Source organism: Xyrauchen texanus, chromosome 40 (assembly GCF_025860055.1).
Source record: "Xyrauchen texanus isolate HMW12.3.18 chromosome 40, RBS_HiC_50CHRs, whole genome shotgun sequence".
In the NCBI taxonomy this organism is placed as follows: domain Eukaryota; kingdom Metazoa; phylum Chordata; class Actinopteri; order Cypriniformes; family Catostomidae; genus Xyrauchen; species Xyrauchen texanus.
Window position 1 is genome coordinate 19,554,867 of NC_068315.1, and position 22,121 is coordinate 19,576,987.

General features: G+C 38.4%; 1 protein-coding gene across 3 annotated transcripts in view; it reads left to right on the plus strand.

Moving 5' to 3' along the window:
- LOC127633859 (sorting nexin-29-like) overlaps positions 1-22,121 on the plus strand; it is a 133,071-nt gene that overhangs the window by 31,593 nt on the left and 79,357 nt on the right. For all 3 annotated transcript variants that reach the window (XM_052113212.1, XM_052113214.1, XM_052113213.1), the window contains one exon: positions 3,255-3,340. In XM_052113212.1, coding sequence (XP_051969172.1) covers positions 3,255-3,340 — 86 coding nt within the window. The remainder of the gene's footprint in view (positions 1-3,254; positions 3,341-22,121) is intronic.

Sequence of the window (22,121 nt, forward strand, 5' to 3'; positions counted from 1 at the left end):
TTTATACAGTTACTCGCCAAAGAAATACATAATTCAATGATAGGGTAAAAGAGCAGCCTTAAAGTAAGGCTGTCTTCTTTCTCATCTGTCTCGTATTAGCCATGACGCCCTGTTACTTTGGCCGACATGAATGCATCGGGACACCTACTGCCCCGTATTTAAACAGAAAATGTATTGAGGGAGACCCCGTCCCCGGTTGACCTGCAAATCATTAGAGGGAGATCATGGGATGCGGAATGAAGCCGTGAGATCAGATGAAATCCCCAGGCCAACCATCCCTTATAACACTGTCCCTACAGCTAGATACACAACCCTTCACATTCACAGCTTGTGTTAATCTTGACTACATTTCTTTCGCTGTTTAAGAGCTTTATTTTATCACCAATCTTGTATGTCTGATAAGGTTTGGGGAGAAACAATGTGGCAATTTTGTTCAGTTTTCTATTGTTATTTCAGTTGAAGAACTGTTGTAATTTGATTGTGCACTTAACATAAATTGGGACATATACTGTATCTGTGTATGATTGCCTGGACTGAGTGCTTTTAAGTGATTTTGATAATCACTTGCATGTTTTCATTCATTCTTTCTTGGAAAAAACAGTTACAGGCTTGTAATGGCAGGGGGCATATCATATACAATGATGTTAGCCAATCATGACAGTGGGCGTGTCTTAAAGCAGTAGTACACTTAAAAAAAAAAAAGCACACTTAATACCATATTATGACTAGCAAAAAAACATTTCTAACAGTGTAATTGAACCTCAAGGAAGAAAAGAAAAAATACATGACGCAACCCCTTTTACATTAGATCTGAGGGTACTAATATTTGGTATTCATGTTATTGGCAGCTGAAAGTATAATTAAATAACCAAGTTATTTAATAAACATAGTAAACTAAGGATATCAGTGAAATTTCTTGCAGAGTTCTGTGTGCACCAGTGTTGCATGTCAAAAAATTTTTTTTGATAGAATTGGGCTTCTTTTAAACTGTTTAAACTGCTTTAATGGTGTTTTTATGTTTTTTTTGGATCTTGACAGTAACGAACATGACTAACTCGCAGTATCAAATTTAGATCGGGCTCATCGGACCGATACCGATCCGTCTAAAAGATTTAGTATTGGAGCTGATACCGATCCAGGTATCAGATTGGTGCATCCCTAGTATAGTGAGGACGCACTACATTTGAACTCCTCTCCTGTGGTTAGGTTAGTGTCACTCTATCTTTAGTCCTGTCATCCTTTGGAGGTCACGGGGAGGTTGTGTTGTTTCTCTAGTATTAGTTCCTTAGTAGCTCATTCTTTTAATGCTTTTTCTATGATCCAATTTCACTAATGGATTTGCATTTAGGGAAGCCATTGAAGAAGAGTGCCTTTTAAAGACAATATCTGTCATACTGTATATGGGTGAACGCATATAGCACATGGTTGTGATTCATGGTTGTGTTTTTGAAAATGAAAACAATTTGAAATAGCATGGTTGATGTGCATGTGACATCAGCAAACCTGAAGCAACAAAGTAAAAAATATATACTTCCATATGTACTCAAACTTATTTGTCAGTGTACAGAATAGATCACTAGGGTGTTCAGTTCAAAGAATAGTTCACCCACAACTCATATACTGTTATTTTTTTATGTGGAATAAGGAGGATTTTGAAAATCTTCACGCAGCTCATTTCCATTTAATGATAGCTCATAGTGAACTTTTTTTCTGTCAAGCTTCAAATAAACACTATTAAAGTATCATAAACGTAGTCCATACAACTTGTGTCCTACTCCAAGTACAGGCTAATTGTATAAAAAAAAAAAAGAATGTGTTTGTTTTTGGAGTATGACATTCCATGTGAACTGTTGTTCCAGGATATAGGTTTTGAATGACATGTCAATGTAAAAAATCAGAAAATGTGTTTAATTTATTTTTGCATGAATTATCCCTTTGAAGGGTTTAAATGATGGACTAATTGTGTTATGCACAATGCTAAAGTGATAGTTCACCCAAAAATGAAAATATTCTCATAATTTACTCATCCTCATGCCATCTTTATTATGTATGACTTTCTTCTGCAGAACACTTATGAAGATTTTTAGAAGAATATCTCAGCTCTGTAGGTCCATACAATGCAATTGAATTGAATAGAAAAACAGAGCTGAGATATTCTTCTAAAAATCTTTGTTTGTGTTCAGCAGAAGAAAGTCTTGCACATCTGGGATTGTATGAGTGTGATTTAAAATATGAGAATTTTTGGGTGAACTATCCCTTTAAGGACAGTGACCTTTTGTGTGTTGTGGATATATGATTTATACATGCACATTAATTATAGTGTCCATCCAAGGTGACTCTCATTAGGTAGACCCATTTAAGTCACAGCCATTTACATCACTACGTGACCCATAAGTCTTCAGAGGGACCCCAGCACTCTTTCTCTTGTGCTGGATGTTGCTTGTCTAATATTAATATAGTGGCATGTGTGAACACTGAGGTGCGCTCTGCAGGAGCAATGGAAAAGATCAATGTGGCACACCTGATTTGCTGAGTCCTCCCCACGGAGAAGCTGTCACTTTAATTAAATCGCTCCAGAATCTTGCAAAGCTCACCTGTGCGAATAACGACCGAGTACCCTCCTTTGAGAGTCTGCCAGACACCTTTGAATCTTCTTTATTCTCTTTGTCTATTGAAGGGTATGAACTGGCCAGTGATAGGCCAGTTATAAAAAGCATCCTGGAGGAATAGGAAAGGATGTTTTTTGCCATAACACAACCTGGATTGATTCTGATTGATTTTCCCAAACCAGCAGTATCCAGCCACACATACCTCTCGTTCCCTTGAAGATACCTTATTAAACTTGCAGTGTAAAACAGTTCCTGGAATTGAATTCAGTGGGGGGCTTGCTCTGGGAGGCTCACCATGGCCTGCCTATCATACTGGACTTTGAAAGTCAGGATAGTTTTTGATTCTCCTTATGCCTGCTTAAGGATCTCTACTTTATTTCTTTCATAGAATAAAAAGATCTGTGCATTAGTGCACTAAATTCCAGATGCTTCTGGAATTTAGATGCGTTCTGTTATTTTGTAATTAGAAATAGTTTTGTATGACCTATTTGAAGAATAAAAAAAACATACTCAATTTGATCACATCTCAAATAGTTCTGTATTAAAACTAATCAACCACAGTGCAGATGTTTTTACCTTGGTATTTTTTGTTTAACATTTTTGATTATCTAAATTTAAGCATTACATTTTTGGTCTGTTTTGCAGAGAGAATGAAGTTCTGAAGGTCCAGCTGAAGAAGTATGTTGGTGCTGTCCAAATGCTGAAACGAGAAGGCAGCCAAGGCAATGATGGTAAGCCATTGTTCTTGTGCTGTTGGATGGTTGGAGTTCTGATAAAATGTTACCCAGTTTTTTGTTCTCCCCTTTTCTCCCCAATTTGGAATGCCCAATTCCCAAAGCACTCGAAGTCCTCGTGGTGGCATAGTGACTCAATCAGGGTGTTGGAGGACAAATCTCAGTTGCCTCCACATCTGAGAATGTCAATCCGTACAGCTTATCACATGGCTTGTTGCGCGTGTTACCACGGAAATATGGCGCGTGTGGAGGCTTATCTATTCTCTGCGGCATCCACACACAACTCACCACGTGCCCCACCGAGAGCGAGAACCACATTATAGCGACCACAAGGAGGTTAACCCAACGTGACTCTACCCACCCAAGCAACCGAGCCAGTTTGGTTTCTTAGGAGACCTGGCTGGAGTCACTCAGCACACCCTGGATTCGAACTCGCGACTCCAGGGGTGGTAGCATTTACTTGAATCTTGAACCTATGTTGCATTTGGTGGGAATGGGAATTCTTGTATTTCAACTGACCATGGCGCTAGCAACACCAAGATCCTGCGTGTCATGACCACATTACCACCTCAGGTGTGCATTATATTTCAATAATTCAACGGTCTGTCGTCAATTATTCCTTGTTAACAATTCTAGTGATATTGTCCTCCTCTCCACAATCATTCTAAAAAGATCTAAGAGTGTCATACATTTGTATTTTGATAGACTGCTTTTATTTACAACTTATTGCTAAATAGCAGAGATGTTATTTATGAACATACTGTATTATCATCTAAATCAGTGGTTCTCAACCTCTTTGACTCCAAGGCCCCTCACTGTCCAAGACAATATTTGAAGGCCCCCTCTCGAAACTAGACATGTCTGATTAAATTAATTAATCATGAATATTTTTTCAGTCTAGAATTTCAGAAAGAGTCTGTTTATAGTTAGAAGGAATACACCATAAATTATTTTGTAACATTTGAATTAATTAGAATTATTTTAATATTTTTTCTTTTAAATAAATTTTTGTCAACTTGAGGCCCCCTTGGAAGTTGCTGAGCCCCCCTAGTGGGTCCCGACCCCCTGGTTGAGAACCACTGATCTAAATGACATAAGCCTTGGCCTTGGCAATTATTCCTAGTAAGTCACTGGCAATAATTCCATGAAGAGAAAATTTGTACCCTTTATTTGAATCCTAGTAAATATCAGACAAAATACTGTATATAGCTTGAATGCACTGGATAAAAATGTCTTCCAAATGCTTAAATGTTAACGGTGGGAAAGTTTAGAAATGTTTTGTGTTTGGCTCTTGGCTGATGTCCCTGTAGCTGGATGACTGAAGGCACTGGTGGATGTGTGACATGCAATAATACCCTGCAGGTTTAGACAGCTACCTGTGCAGCTGATCATGTAGATTTTATTTTTTTCCTGTAGTAACTTAAAATTTAATGTCTATTACATTTTATAAGTTTAAGACTTCTGAACTACGAGATGACTGTGGTTCAAATGGTGCATAGATAAAACCTATTTATCAAAGCCAGACAGTATTAACCTGAAAGGTTTTGCAGAGAAAAAGACTGTTAATAATATTTTGTGTAAAAAAAAAAGGTAGTTACAGTTGAAGTCAGAAGTTTATATACATTTAGGCTGAAGTCATTATAAATTATTTTTTAACCACTCCACAGATTTCAGATTGGCAAACTATAGTTTGGCAAGTCATTTAGGACAACTACTTTGTGCATGACATGAGTAATCCTTCCAACAATTGTTTACAGGCAGATTGTTTCACTTTTAATTGACTATATCACAATTCCAGTGGGTCAGAAGTTTACATACAACAAGTTAACTGTGCCTTTAAGCTGCTTTGAAAATTCCAGAAAATTATGTCTAGACTTTAGACAATTAGCCATTTAGCTTCTGATAGGAGGTGAACTAAATTGGAGGTGTACCTGAGGATGTATTTTAAGGCCTAATTTCCAACTCAGTACCTCTTTGTTTGATATGGAAAAATAAATCAGCCAAGACCTCAGAAAACAATTGTGGACATCCGCAAGTCTGGTTCATCCTTGGGAGCAATTTCCAAATGCCTGAAGTTACCACGTTCATCTGTACAAACAATAGTCTGTAAGTATAAACCCCATGGGACCACACAGCCATCAATCAGCCTTCAAATTTCATGTAACTGAAACCATCACAAATCTGGTCAGGAACTATTTCAAAGATTTGCAATTCTGCATAACAACTGCAGAATATACAACATCATGGCAATCATTGGAAGTGGGTATCATGGCAGGGTGCACCATATCCCCCCTAGCCTTCACCATGGCAATTGAGGTGAACATCAGGGCATCTAAATGGGTAGTCGGAGGGGAGTGTCAGCAGGCTGGACAGCGGCTACCTCTGATTCGAGCCTATGAACGACATGACCACCTTGACTTCAACCATTGCCCGTACCAAACGTCTGTTAGTGAAGCTTCACTCCAACATTACATGGGCAAGAATGAAGGTGAAACCCAGTAAATCTAGGAGCATACCCATCTTCAAAGGAAAGCATACCGACCAAAGGTTCAACATCCATGAAACACCCATTCCATTGATATCAGAGCTTCCTGTCAAGAGCCTAGGACGGTGGTATAACACAAGTCACAAAGATGCAGAGCAGTGTGATCAATTGAGGGAAGAAACCATCAAAGGCCTTGTCAGTATTGATAAGACTTCACTTCCGGGCAAGCTGAAGCTGTTGTGTCTGCACGGGTTGCTCCCTCGCCTAATGTTGCCTTTAACAGTGTATAAGTTTCCCATTTCAAAAGTTGAGAAGCTGGAGAGGACAGTCAGTGCATATGTCAAGAAGTGGATGGGACTCCCATGATGCCACATTTACATCGGTTTGTACAGACATGGTGCACTGGAATTGCCTATTTCTAGCCTCACCGAAGAATATAAATGCACCAAAGTGAGGCTGAGCATGACCCTGGCAGAGTCTCAAGATGCAGCCATACGAAAAGCTCCTCCCAGACTGGCAACTGGGAGGAAGTGGACCCCAGCTGATGCTGTAAAGCAAGCACAATCCGCACTCAGAAATGGAGACATAGTAGGACAGGTGCAACAAGGAAGAGGTGGGCTTGGACTAGGGACAAGTCGACCTGCATGGCACAAGGCAACACCTGCAGAGAGGAGAAAGATGGTAGTTGCGGAGGTCCGGCACCAACAGGAAGCAGAGAGATGCGCAAAGGCAGTGTCACAAGCCAAGCAGGGCCAGTGGACTAACTGGGAAAACCTGGAGCACCATAAGCTCACTTGGAAAGATCTGTGGGAGATGGAAGGAAGCCAAATCAGCTTCATCATCAGGACCAACTACGATGTTCTACCGACACCCAAGAATCTTATCCATTGGTTTGGAGATGATCCAGCCTGCCCTCTCTGCCAAACCCCAGCAACTCTCAGGCACATCCTCACTGGCTGCAAAATCAGTCTGTCCCAAGGACGTTACACCTGGAGGCATAACCAAGTCCTACGCCAACTGGCATTCATTCTGGAAGGCAGGCGATCTTCCATCAATGCCCTCCCTCACCCAACATCTGGACACTCATCCACTATCCCCTTTGTGAGAGCAGGGAAGGGCCCAGTGAAACCAGCTGCAAGAGTGGATAGCACCCTCTTGGATACCGCACGGGACTGGAAAATGCAAGTAGATCTAGATCAGCAACTCAAGTTTCCACCTGAGATTTTAAACACCAAGCTCAGGCCGGATCTTGTATTGTGTTCAACTTCACAGAAGTCCCTGTTCATCGTGGAACTAACTGTACCATGGGAGGCTGCAGTGGGAGAAGCGTATGAACGGAAAAAGTTGAAGTACACTGATATAGCTCTTGAGGCAAAACAACAAGGCTGGCGTACACAGGTACTTCCGATAGAAGTTGGATGTAGAGGATTTGTGGCCACATCTATAGCTAGGCTCCTGAAGGGGGTGGTAGTTCGGGGACAGGCCTTCAGGAAAGCCATCAAATCACTGTCGGAGGCAGCAGAGCGAAGCAACAGGTGGATCTGGATAAAGAGTATGGACACCAACTGGGCTGCAAAGAACAATAAAGAGGAGTAAAAGCAGAAGGGCCATATGGGACGCCAGGTGTTGCCGTTGAGCCCTCTGGAGGTGTCGTGGACCTATCAATGAAACCTGAAGACCGTGGACCTATCAAGTGCCCACCTGAAGACCCTGATGTTTTTACCCCTCTCCCCATTTAAAACAAGGAAGTGCTGATTATTAGGGATATTAACATCAAGTCCTAGAAGCTGAACTGCGCAGTGATTCATGGATGCATTTCTAACCCGTAGAGGGTTTGAAAGAAAGCAAAAAAAACAAAAACAAAACATGTCTGCTAATAAAAAAAAAAACTTTATTGAAATATCGCATTGCATTTGTTCCTTCCTTCTGCTGATTATTAGCATGTGTGTGATGAATGACATGACATCCCTCTGTGGGATGCGTCATATGTTTGAACAGCCTGTGTCTATAATTTCACACAGTTTTCCTGTGATATGGGGAGAATTTAAATGATATCTACATTTTGAGAAGAGCATTGTAAGATTCTCCTTTGCAAGTTCAATGTGGATGCACGGCTCTTATATGCAAACAAAAAGTATGTTGTGGCAACTGAAATGCAAAGCGTTTATCAAAATTCCTATGTGGGTTGTTTGCTTCTCAACCCTCTGATATAGATCTGGCTAACTAGGTGATGCACTCCCAGCTAAAAATTGGTTGTGATGCTTTACGATTGCACTTTCCATCTCGTTAATGGATTTGACAAACATGAGCTTCTCTTCAGATCAGCAGTCACATCCCTCCCTGTGTCCCACGATTACAGCATCAGTCAGATCCGTTCGTAAAAGTGTGGTCCCACAGGAGACAGATCCACATTGAAACCCCAAAAAGATGCCTAATAAAGAGTTTTATGCAGCCCATCATGCTGTGTATGTAGGATCTATTATGACTCCCTCTTGGATATGGCAGGCGGCTCTTACACAGAGCAGCACTATTGATGCAAATTTCTCCATTTGCCTTCTCATTGCTTTTCTCTCTCTTTCATTGTGTATATATATATATATATATATAAAAATGGAAAAATGGAGGCCACCACATCTGAGTCTAAATGATTCCTCTCTCCTTCATGTCTTCTGGGCTAATGATGTGCTATACTGTACTCTGACTTTGATGTTTAACAGCAACTGAAAAGCATGGCTGGGACACATCAAATTGATAGACTTGTGTTGCACATTGTATTTCTCGTGTCTTGTCAGACTGTGCACATGATACAAGCTCTTTTTTTTTTAAAGCTTTTCTTTAACGATAGTGTGCTCCTGATGTGATCTCATGCAAACCCACGCATCAAAGATCACGATGCATATTGAAAATTCCTTGTGTCTCCCCAAAGTTGAACTGCTATCGTGTTTTTGCAAGTGTTGGATTAGAGTATGCAATTAGATAAATGTTTCTCTTTGCCAAAATGGGAAATTGAAGAACCGCCTTCATTCCCATATCCAATATCCTTTCATTAGGCATTGGAAATATGCTGGAAATCATGCACATGAGGGAGGGTAAGTGTCTCGCCACTTGCCGAGGCTCAAGGAGAGCAGGAACAGCTGGAGTTGTCGTTTTTCTTTCTCTCTTCCTTTCTTTGGATATTTAGGTCAGAGGGAGAGTCATCAGTTAAGGGATAACCCGAACTGAGAGAACCCTACAGTATATTTGCCTCAGAGGATGGATGATAGTTCTGCAGCCTTTTATAAATCTGTTTCTGTGTGGGGTGTACTGAGAATTTACTTAATATATCTCGCTGTACCTCTTTATTTATTTTTTTCTCCCCCAAATGTATTTGGGTATTTAAGCCAAATGTAAAAATGCAAGAATTTCTTTGCATTATATGTATAACAATTTTTCAAACCAAGTGGCTTTTATTTTAAATAAATATAGCTCAAACACTCTTTTTAAGCTAAATAAATTTTGACAACATTTGATTTAAAATGTTCAAAATTATGACTGAAGTATTGTGACACTTTCTGGTTGCCAAACTTTATGAATCATGTCAATTATTATTGTGTTTAACTACACCTGTGTTTACTCTGCTAGATACTTGCGTTAACTTGAGGGGAACTGACTTCAACAATCAAGTTTGAAAAAATCTGACAAAGTTAAGTTAGTTCTAGGGAAAGCTCTAGCATCATTTGTTTGAAGATGCCAATTGTTTTAGAACATTTAAAGTGGACAAAGGGATATGTCACCCATTCACTTGCATTGTATGGACCTACAGAAAAAATTGTCATTTGAGATCAGCAGATGAAAGGAAGTCATACATATCTGGGATGGCATGAGGGTGAGTAAATAATGAGAGCATTTACATTTTTTCGTGAACTAACACTTGAAGGGGCCACTGTATTTGTAGGGCTATTAATGCACAGCCTCTCTAAGCCATGTCTGTCATGCTACAAAGTTTCTGCACTGTTCAACTTGTGATGGATTCATTGTCTCATCAGCCATCCTTAACTTGTAATGCATCCATTTGTTTGAGCATCAGACAGGCTAAATTAATCTTCGTTCAGGAAATGGATCAGGGTGATATTTAAAAATGAATAAACGTGCCTGGCTTTCGCCTCTCCGATGACAGCCACAGTTAATGAGTCAATGAAGGCCATTATTCACTAGCTCCGTCAGAAAACCGTTAATAATTTCATGTTTCAAATTCATTACATGGTGGATTGTATTTACCCATCCCCGTCTGGCTCTGGAAGTCAAGTCGCTTAGTTGTTTGCTCCTCCGCTTCGGTCGAGAGGTGTGTATGAGTGTGCAGCTGTGTGTGGGTAATGTGGGTTATTGTGTTTACTTTGACTAATGCAGATCCCTGCCGTGTGTGAGAGAGCTTGGTCTTTATTAAACAGAGGGGGTCTGTTCACTGCAGAGAGGAGACGAGGCCGCGTAGGTGGGGCCAGGTGGTCTCCGGCAAGGGGGATGACGTACCCAATCACCTGTTAATGAACAGTGTTAATGAACATTTTAATCATCGCCTGCGGGTTAAACAGAGACCTCATAAATCCCCCTCCGGCTCAAGCAGTGTCAGTTATTGCACAGCCGTTCCACCTGAAGATGGAGAGGGTGGGCAGGTGTACACCAGATACTGCAGTGAGAGCACCTGGACAGTGATGCCTTCCATTGCCTGTGGTTATTTTTCATTTACTGTAAAGCCATCCTCCGGCAGTTCCACAGATGCTACTCTACAGCAACAGAACGGTCTAGTTCTTGGCTATGTGGACCTCAAGATCTCCACTGACGGTCGGAGTGTGATGGCGGCAGTAATTTGAGAGTCAGGTCTTGTCGTCGCACGAGAGAGAGAAACCAACCGCAGAGTTAAAAGATGGAGGATGGATTACATTTGCCCATCATTACTCAGGGCACTTTGCAACTAGTTCTCTAAACTATGATGCTCCGAATGGTTGGATCTCAAATACAAAGCACAACACGAGGCAGGTAAATGAAAACATCAGAAATTAAACTTGTGTCCCAGCAGAAGTGCACATGCTCAAGAAACATTGCGTCTCATACACCAACCCTGTGTATTTGTGTGTTAAACGTGTGCGCAAATGTTTTCACGCAGAAATCATTATTCATCAGGACGTATGCACTTACACTTGATCTAAATTGAGGATACAATTTAAACCACATGTACGCACACGCAAATAACAGATTCCTGATGGCCTTAAAACATGGAATGTTTTAAAGGGATAGTTAACCCAAAAATGATAATTTCCAATTTACTCACCCTCATGCTGTTCCAAACCGTATTGCAGCTTTCTTCTGTGAAACTCAAGAATTTTTTTTTTTTTTAAGAGTGTCTGAGCTTTCTTTCCCATAGAATGCAAGCTAATGAGGATTAAAACTTTCAAGTTCCGAAAAGGACAAATGTAGTATAAAAATAGTCCATACGACTCGAGTGGCACATTCCAAATCTTCTGAAGCAATACGATAGGTCTATAAATCTTGACTTCCGCCATAGCGGGTCAAAGTTTTTTCACTCAATTTTAGGTAAACCATTCCTTTAAGTTGCTATGCATTTAATAAATATTATCATTAGAATAGCTAATTGACCCTACAATAAATCATACTTATTTCAGGGCAACACAAATTATGCATTATAGCTTAATCTGGGATTAGTTTCTGTATAAAAATCCAATCGATCATGTGTTGTCTAGGACTATATGTAAGGTGTTGATTGTGTTTCAATTGGTTTTGAGAATGGAGCTCTTTACTCTAAAATCTCTTGGGTGAGAGTGCATCTTTAGAGATTGCAAGGATACGTGTGTAGAGAGAGACGAATGTCTTTGCAGGAGTGGTTGTGCTTAATGCTCTTATATGGAGGTGTTTTGGCAGCATATTTTGCTAATTAATAACTTTGGGCATGCGCTCCCTCATATAGAAGTATCTGTTTCATGCTTCATATATCATCTTACAAGGGTAAGAACAAATTAATGTGTGTATGCACCTGTCATGAATCCTTTTTTTTTTTTGTGTGAAATTTTACGTGAAAACATCTGTTCACATAACTGACAATTGTTAAAAAAAAAAAAAAAAAATGTGAGAATAATATCTTTGATTCTGAATCCTGCCTTCATCATGTGCAGATTCCATGCCCTATCCCTAATTATTTCCTGCCTCTTTATACCATCTTATCTAATTAAAATATTGCTATTTTCCCCTCATAGGATCATTGACTTTGTTTTCCTCTTGCACAATGCAAGCTATAGAATGGAGGTGAATGAGAGGGCAACAGATTGTGTAGGCTGTTCAAGGAACCAATGCAACAGTTGCATTCTGGTGAGTACCAGCTGCTTATCTGACATTATTCAGATGAAGCTGGACTTCAGAGACCTGCACCATGCTGAGGCCCTCCAGGAATATGTGGTGCTTCATCAGACCTGTGCTCATCAGAGTCGCAGCCCAACGCTTATGTTCTTATCAAAGCAAGACCGGCCATTCTGCCTGACCCCAGGCCCTGCTTCAAAAAACAAGGTGGAGAGTGAATGCAGCCGCTGCTTGTATGTGGATCATGCTAATGTGCCTCTCAGCATTGTGACTTAAGCTCTTCAACGTGTGAATGATGGTTATCATGCTTAATTGAGCCGTTTCTTAGCCTAGCAACCAGACTGAAATAGTAATGGCTGCTGGGAGAATTTTTGCATTCTGTGTTTGTTTTTCTTATATCGCATAACTAATTATATTGTAATAAGCATGACAGTTATGTCAAACTGCAAGCAGTTTAAAGTAGTTTAAAAAGTGTTTCTTTTTATTTGTATTTGTTCATTTAAATGAATGCAGAATTGTCTAAAAACCACATTTGAGGAACCATAGCCTGAATTTAAATGTTCAGTGTAATGAATTCAAAACCTTTACTTGAATTTGAAATAGTACATTCTTTTTTTTTCATCATTTTCAATTCAAAAACAGCAAATGTTCAATGCTCTTTTCATTAGTGTAATATTTTGTAACAAAAGAACTAAAACTATAACTTTGTCACTACACTTTTTCAATTTACCACTTCCTAATTTTTTTGATGAAAGATTTGTTTTAATGCTTTTTTTTAGCATTCAGGCCATTGTTTCACAGAAAATACTCAATATTGCCAGCCATTCAATTTAGTGAAATCTGACATAATTGATCTGTGATGACTGATTAAAGCTGAATTTTTTTTCAGCACTGCTTATTTAAAGAGTGATTCAGATCTGTAATGAGAACATTTTGTCCTTAGTTTTATTAATTATGAAAATACGATTAACAAGTTTTAGGTTAAACTTCCGAAAAGTAGATCATTAACTTTTGGCTGTGTGTTGCATTGAAGAGACTATAATAAATTTGCTTCTTAGTTTACCGACTTTACGCACATTGATAATTACCGAATTACTTAAAAAAAAAAAAAAAACCAATCTAAAATACATTTATACTCAGTTTTTCACAATTCTTTACATGTAATCTTAGAAATCATTCACTGTCTTGGGTCAGCTAGGGTCACTACTTTATTTTAAGAATGTGAAATGGCTTTTATTCCTTTCATCACATTCACAGTGGGTCAAAAGTTTATATATATATATATATATATATAATTATGTATAATTGTCCTTCCTCATGATACAATCTATTTTGTGAAGTCCACCAGTCCCTCCTGCAGCAAAGCACCCCCACAATATGACACTGCCACACCCCTGCTTCACGGTTGGGGTGGTGTTCTTCGGCTTGCAAGCCTCACCCTTTTTCCTCCAAACATAATGATGGTCATTATGGTTAAACGGTTCGATTTTTGTTTAATCAGACTAGAGGAGATTTCTCCAAAAGTAAGATCTTTGTCCCTATGTGCACTTGCAACTGTAGTTTGGCTTTTTATGGCAGTTTTGGAGCAGTGGCTTCTTCCTTGCTGGGCAGCCTTTCAGGTTATGTCGAAATATGACACTATTCAATATTTACTGTGAATATTGAAACTTTTCTACCTGTTTCCTCCAGCATCTTCACAAGGTCCTTTTCTGTTGTTCTGGGATTGATTTGCATTTTTTTTTACACCAAATTCATTCATCACTTGGAGGCAGAATGCATCTCCTTCCTGAGCGGTATGATGGCTGCATTGTATATACTTGCATAATATTGTTTGTACAGATGAATGTGGTACCTTCAGGCTTTTGGAAATTGCTCCCAAGGATGACCCAGATTTGTGGATGTCCACAATTTTTTTTTCTGTGGTCTTGGCTAAGCAAAGAGGCACTGAGTTTGAAGGTGAGCCTTAAAATGCATCCACGGCTACACCTCCAATTCAGTACACCTATCAGAAGCTAATTGGCAATTTTTCTAAAGGCTTGACATAATTTTCTGGAATTTTACAAGTTGCTTAAAGGCATAGTTAACTTGGTGTATGTAAACTTCTGACACACTGGAATTGTGATATAGTCAATTAAAAGTGAAACAATCTGTCTGTAAACAATTGTTGGAAAAATTACTCACCATGCACTAACGACTTGCCAAACTAGAGTTTACTAATTTGAAATCTGTGAAGTGGTTAAATAATGAGTTTTTATGACTTCAACCAAAGTGTATGTAAACTTCTGACTTCAACTGTAACATTCCATTTTCAAAAAATGTCTGTTACCCATAACTTTAATGTAGAGCAATCATACCTTCATATTTTAGGCTGCATAATGCATTAATTATGCAAACAGACACTTTGACAGTGTTTTTCCATGTTGATGAGCCAACCTCCTCCCTTCAGGATTTGAGTGGTTCCTTTCCTGCTGACACTTTAAAAATCTTTCATGCAGTGGATGGAAAGAAGGTAAAATGTGTTTCCTCTTTTTCATCCAGCGAACAATTTGAACAGATTTACAGTAGATCATCAATGTGACCTCCGACATCAATTTCGCTGAAACCAGGAACTATTGGAGCATCTGTTTGCTCCAGCTGGGCTCGCCTCATAAACGTCTCAAACAACAGCTGCAAATAGTATTACTGAGAAAAGGAAACCTTCCAGCATCATTAGACCTACAGGCATTTCGAATATGACTATTTTTTTCTGGTTCAAACTGTTCTTTTAGTTATCTTAGATTTGCCAAATCACATCAAAATGTAAGCCACCTTGTGTTATAAACTGAAATGCATGAGATCAGTTGTGCTCAGGCTCATCACGTATTGGCAAGGTGCATTTGATGGTTATTCATCTTGAGCTCTTGTTATTCTAATGTACAGGTTTATTAGAAATAAATACCATATGACTGTGTGGGAACAGTGATCTAAAGTTTGCATCACAATGTTCAATCTTATTAACACTGTCACTGGTGACTTAATATCTAATGGCAGTTTAATCTGAACAGTAATTAGGTGCCTGGCTGATTAAATCGGATATGCATGTTGAAGCTTATTTGTGTATTTGCATGCATGCCAGGGGAGGAGATTGCCTTAATTTCCTCCAAGACAACGTCCTTCCTTAGCCTTGAAGAGTTTCTATAAAGTTTGGTGTCCTTCACCATTACAATAGTTAATTGTTGTAACACTTAAGTTGACACACTTGTATTTATGAAATGTATGAATTGTATTGCATTAGAAACTGTGACATCTGCAAACAAATGACACTAGAGCTTTTCTCAGAACTAATTTTTTGAAGCCTAACAAACATCTTTTTATAAAATGTTTTGCATGAAAGGTTTGTTTGTGCTCCCTTTAAAATAAATGGCACTTTGGATTGTATATAAAATTTCAAACAATGACATTCAGACATTTTTACGTTTTTGTTTTTAAAAAATTTTAAGTATAATTTTTTTGGGCCACTGTATTTAGAGAACTGGAAATTTGTCAGCTGCTTTGTTCAGTAAAAGTTCATAATTTTGCATTGCAGACAATGCAATTACTTGGCACTGACAGAATCTTACCAGTGACATCAAAGATGTGCACATGGCATATGGAGTAAAGATGTCACAGGCCCACACAGGCCTCGTAATTACTAGGGCCATACGCTTCCCCTAGATGACATTTTTAGATGAGCTGTTCAGTGCGGAGGCCCTCTGGATATAGAAATGTATCGCATTGAGATGTTCTGAGAGATGAGCATCTATGCGTTCAATGCTCATTGTGGTGTGGATGGACTGTAATCTGCCCACAGGGAAAGAGGAATTCTCAGTGAAATTGCACAGAAGAAAAATTTTCTCAGGGGTTTCTTTTGTGATAACCCTGCAGTTGGTTATTCATAATGATTTTAAGATGAAATCAGCTATTTTCTGTCAGGAAATATTGGACTGTGGAAGATCTATTCTCTCTCTTTTTTTGTTGGCAATATTACAATTATTCTAAATGATAGAAATAATTCCCAGATGAGAGAAAATATTTAGTTGATATTAAGACTATGAAATAGATAAATAAATTCCCAGGATTTTTTAGTCTTCTGATGATATTCTTATGTATTTATAAATTTTCTCTGAAATTACTGATTTCAGAGGAACCATCATTTCAATCAAACCGTCATTGTAGCCAATTAGATGCTAAATGTTTCATTCAAGTATAAAAATACAGTTAAAATGTAGTTAATATCTATTAAGGCATGTTTTTCGCTAAATTCACATAAGGAAGACTGATTTTCATGAGCATTTTATTCAAGCAATTATCTAATTATCTAATCAGCCAATTGTGGGACATCAGAATAATTTATAAAACCATTCAGATATGGATCAGGAGCTTCAGTTAATGTTCACATCAACCATCAGAATGTGATAAAAATGTGATCTCCGTGATTTAGATAGAGGCATGATCATTGGTGCTAGATACAGTATTTCTGTAACTGCTGATCTCCTGGGATTTACACATGCAACAGTCTCTAGAGTGTATAGAGAATGGTGCAAAAAACAAAGAACAACCAGTGAGCGGCAGTTCTGTGGATGAGAGAGGTCAACAGAGAATGGCCAGACTGGTTCGAGCTGACAGAAAGGCTACGATAACTCCGATAACCCTTCTGTACAATTGTAGTGATCAGAATAGCATCTCAAAATGCACAACATTTTGAACCTTGAGGCAGATGGGATACAAAAGCAGAAGACCACGTCTGGTTCAACTTCTTTCAACCATGAAACATAAACTGAGGCTGCCTTAGTTTCCTGTTCTTAGCTGACAGTAGTGGTGCCCGGAGGGGCACTGTTGTAACACATGTTTACTTGGGTTACTCTCACCTTCCAGTCAGCTTGGACTTTTCTCTCTACACTCTAGAGACTGTTGTGCATGAAAATCCCAGGAGATCATCAGTTACAGAAATACTCAAACCAATAATGTAATGTTAACGTACAATTTTAAGTGGTATTGCAAATGAATCATTGAATCATTTATTAATTGATTCAAAGATATGAATCAAATTAAATAGCTTGAATTCATTTCAGTTTTACTAATGCTCCATACTCCTGAGTCACAAGACAAGGATGAATTGCAAAATGACCTGTTAAAGGAAACTTAATGGCCAAATAAAAAGCATATAAAATGTATATATCGCTAGCAAAAACCTGGCAAATATATTTTAAATATTCAATAAATTGCCCAGATCTTGTTGACATGTTTTTATTAGTTAGATTGAAATTCGTACTAAGAATGGGAAAAACAATGCCAACATGACAGTTTTGATTGAGCATGAATGTAAAGTCAATTTTATTTGTATAGTGCCTTTCACAAAAGCAGCTTTACAGAGGATCAGGCATTAACAGACGATAAAACTTTAATGTCTATAATGTCGATGAAAGTTTAAAAATAAGTAATTAAATGACAATTTTATTTATAACCCCAGTGAGCAAGCTGAAAGCGACTGTGGCAAGGAACACAAAACTCCATAAGATGTTGATTAATGGAGAAAACTAACCTTGGGAGAAACCAGACTCACTGTGGGGGCCAGTTCCCCTCTGGCTAACATCATGAATATAATGTAAATATTACTTATGTATAGTTAAAGTCACGGTTTAAAATTATTAAACTAAGTCGTAAGGGTCAGTGTTTAAACATCGATTTTGTTTGAACTGTAAGATTAATGACCAATGTCTTTGAAGTCCATCCTAGATCAACTGCAGAAGTTCACATAGGTGCAATTGTCCTTGTTAATTGGCTGATGAAGGCTTTTGTTGGCAATAGTTAGTCTAAGCATTCCATTTCAAGATCGTAGTCCATCAGATCTGATAAAAAATTTGCAAATTCACCAAGGAAATCAGAATAAGGCCCAGGTGATCTATACATTGTAGCAAGGACAAAAGACGACAGAGATTTTTTTTATTTATATTTGACGGTGTCACATTAAGCATTATTAGTTCAAAATACTTACATTTATATCCTGTCCTCTGAGTAACACCAAAAACTTCACTGTAAATTGTAGCAACACCACCTCGACCCTTCAGACGTGGCTCCAGTTTATAACAATAACCTGGGGGAGTAGATTCATTTAAACTATTATATTCACCCGGTTTAAGCCAGGTTTCATTCAAACAGAGTGCATCCAATCTATGATCTGTAATCATTTCATTAACAATGAAAACAATAGTGTTTTGGTAGAAAGAGGTCTAATGTTTAGTAGCCCTATTTATATATGACGTATATTTTTAATTTGTTTGTTTTGTTCAAGTTTGACCTTAATCATATTTTTTCTAAATGATTTAGTGAGGGTTGTTCGAGGAACAGACACAGTCTCTGAGATATCTAGGTGATACTCTGTGTGTTGTAGTTTATGTGAAATTTAAATTCATTTATGTGAAATTTAAATTCTGAGTTATTGAAAATGAGGTACAAGGTGTCTGCTTGTGCAAGTATGTATGTACTGTAAGCCTAGATTAAATTACTGGAGGTGTCCTTTTTGGTATGCTGGTATCTCCGTTCAGGTTGCATGATGAAAACACCCACTGGATCATATTGGACGCCTGTAGGGAAGGAGAAAAACCTCTTGTAAACTCTGTGCTTGATCAGGGGTTGCTTTGAGTTATCATTTTTGTCATTTGAGACACCAGTTCAGTATTTTAAGCCTGTCATTTAATGACCTTCTTGATCTTTGTGTTTAACTCCATTAGATGGTAATGGAATACCACTTGAATATCAACACTGGATTGTAGTAGATAGCCCACATCTTAAATGGCTAGTTGGCCCAAAAATGAAAATTCTGCTTTCATTTTTATTGTCGTTCCAAGCACATATGACATTCTTTATTCTGTGGCACACAAAGGCAGATAATAAGTGACTCGGTCACCATACACTTTCATTGCATGGACAGAAGTTGCAGTGAAATTGCTATAAATAGGCTAACATTTTACCATTTTAACTTTAGAAAGAAAGTCAGATGGGTTTAGTGAGGAAATAGTAAACTATCCCTTTTAATCTCTTCTCAGTTCTCCTCAAGTGCTATGTCCAGTCAGTAAACACCATTTGGATGCTTTTGAGATTAATTTGTAACTCATAACCTGTAGCTAGCCTTCTTCATAAGCCCTGGGGTCTGCGCTACCTTTCACTGTCCTCTGCTCATCGGCATGAGCCAGTGATATTACTGCCGGTCAGAGGTGATGCACCAATGGCCTCTCCAGTGAGATTCATTTTCTGCTTTCTCCAGAGGAACCTGCTCTCTGTCCCGCTGATGAATGCAGGGGGTGTGAGGAGACCATTGAACCCAGTGTCAGACTGCAAGCTCTCATAATAGAGTCTGATAGCATCAGACTAGCACTGAGCCCCTCTGCCATCCAAGATATGGCCTCTTCTGCTCTCTATCCAAATCTCAAAATAGGAAATGTCTAAATTACACTTGCTAATGGAATGCAGAGATGGCAATTCCTCTTTTTTCCCTTGCTATCGCTTAGTTTTTAATTCTCTATCAGGAAAAGAGCACTCTTGTTTGATATGAAATGAAATGCTTTCTCTTATCAATTTGAAAAAGAATTGTGTGAGGTGGCAGGAGAGGAGTTTTGCAGGCAGGAACTCAGCAGACTCCCCGCCTCTTCCTTCGGTCTTCACTGAGCTTCTCCTGTCTTTTTAGAAACTGATGGGAACATCAATGCTTAATGTATGCACAGCCCTCCTTACAGCTTGCCATCAGTAAACGAGATCCCGGACTATGGTCTAGTCAAAACACATCCCCTGTGTCCGAAACTATATACTTTCACATTGGTACTGTATTTGATGAAGGACACACTTCTCGGTCGGTAAAACAGTGTGTTCTTTAGGTATGCCTGTAAGTAGTATGAATAGATTTCAGACATATTTCTTCTGGGGACGTGGGTTTTGACCTGTTACGTGAATATATAACGAAATAACAACAATCGCAGAAATAATCCACACTGGCTTAGCTAAACAAGCATAATTTAAGCACATAGGGTAGTGTGGATATTCGGACGGAGCAATCAGCTACAGCTTGCCATTAATGAACTTATCAAATGCAAAGTTTGATTTCCTTTTCTCTTTATTCTAATTCTTTGAACTTAATATGTGGGTAAACATTTTGCTAGAGATTGTAAAAGTTTGTCTGTGTAAAATGTTTGGCACGTTGTTTGCAAGTGTGCAGTTCCTTATTTATGCCTTTATGTATGCAATAATGTATAGGGATAGAAAAATTTCAGTTGACCACTAATAATGTACAATTTCCTTATTCTATGTTACTCCTTATTATACTCCTTACAGCTCTGACAACGAGATCACACAGCAGCTGTTTTCCTTATTGTGGTAGTCGATTTCAGAAAGCAACTGTTTTTTTCTTAATAAGAGAATATTATAAACTATTATTATTATTTTGTACATGATGCCACTATCACTGTATAAGAGTCAGACCATGATGGGAACTTGATTGCATATTTTTCTTTATTGGTCCAAGAAAAATTAAAGCATCTTTCTACATTCTCTCCCTGTCATGAATCCTTAAGGTTGATGGGCTTAAACTAGCTTTCCAGGCAAGAAACCATGATTAGAGTCAGATACTGCATACATCTCCCCTACCACATAGAAACTCAAGCCTGATGTTGTCTTGTGAGACTGATTAATGCTGTTTTTTATCTTTCAGTTTTTTGGTGTCTGGTTGTTAAAATAATAGTTTTGACCTACTTTAACATTTGTCATTAGTCATCTGCAAGTTTATCAGCCACGGTGCATTTAATTATGGCGGGAAGGCAAATTAATCATCAGTAGTCTCTGGTCCCTCTCATGGGGAGGGGCATCTCCTTTTACCGCTGTCAAGACTATTAACACAATAAAGAAAAAGCAATTAAATTGACTTTTAGAAATGGCAGTCAATTACACTGACTGGAACTAGTGTGTTGGTTCAGATAAAGTAGCTATTCACTAATAACAACAAGCATTCCCCCCACCACCCCTATGCACTTAGAGGATTAGCTAAATAAATAACCAAAATGCACTGGTTTAGGGGTACTCTGTCTACCTTGAGACTTGATTATTTTGATTATACTTTATTTGTCATATCGCTGTAGAATTGTTCTTAGACCCTTGTGTTGCAAAAAACATCTCAGTACAGTACATCATCCCCACCCCCATAACCAAAACACCACATATAACACAACACTACACATAAGCAGAAACGAGTGCTTATACTAAGTCTGCAGCCGAGGACCCTGAATATTCTCCCTCATGGAAGTATCTGAATTCATTGCGGAGAACATGAGTAGACTCATTTGCTTTATTGTGTGCCTGCTTAAGTAGACACTATTCATAAGTCAACTGGAAAGATTGGTAGTCAACTGGTAGTTTTTAACACCAATGATCTTCATAGCAGTTTTAACCAAATAAAAAGTCTTAAATTTAGTTTGTACTGACAAATTACCAAACCAGACTGTAATGCCATTCTTAATAAGGCTCTCTAGTACTGATGTTGTGGTTAAATCCAAAAGCCCTAAATGTTCGTTAAAAATATATTCTCTGTTGTAACCTGGAGCATAGACTGTCGATGAGCCTTCCACGTGAGTTTATCATCAGCATGTACTCTAGATATTTATACAGTTTGACGGAAAGGCAACCCTAATATCTGGCCATCTAATATACAGTATGTGTCATTCATGGGTTTTAAGGCCACTTAAGGTTAGATGAAACTGATTTGAATCAATATGTTTGCTTCTAGTCTGTGCCATTTTATACTGGGATGTTTTCAAGATTTATGAGCTACAACACTGGTTTCATGTTTTCAGTGTAGATAACATTTTCAGATCAAGGTACTTTGATCCTGATGAATAATGAGGTATTACTTTATTTCCAGTATACCCACGCACAAACAAACAACAA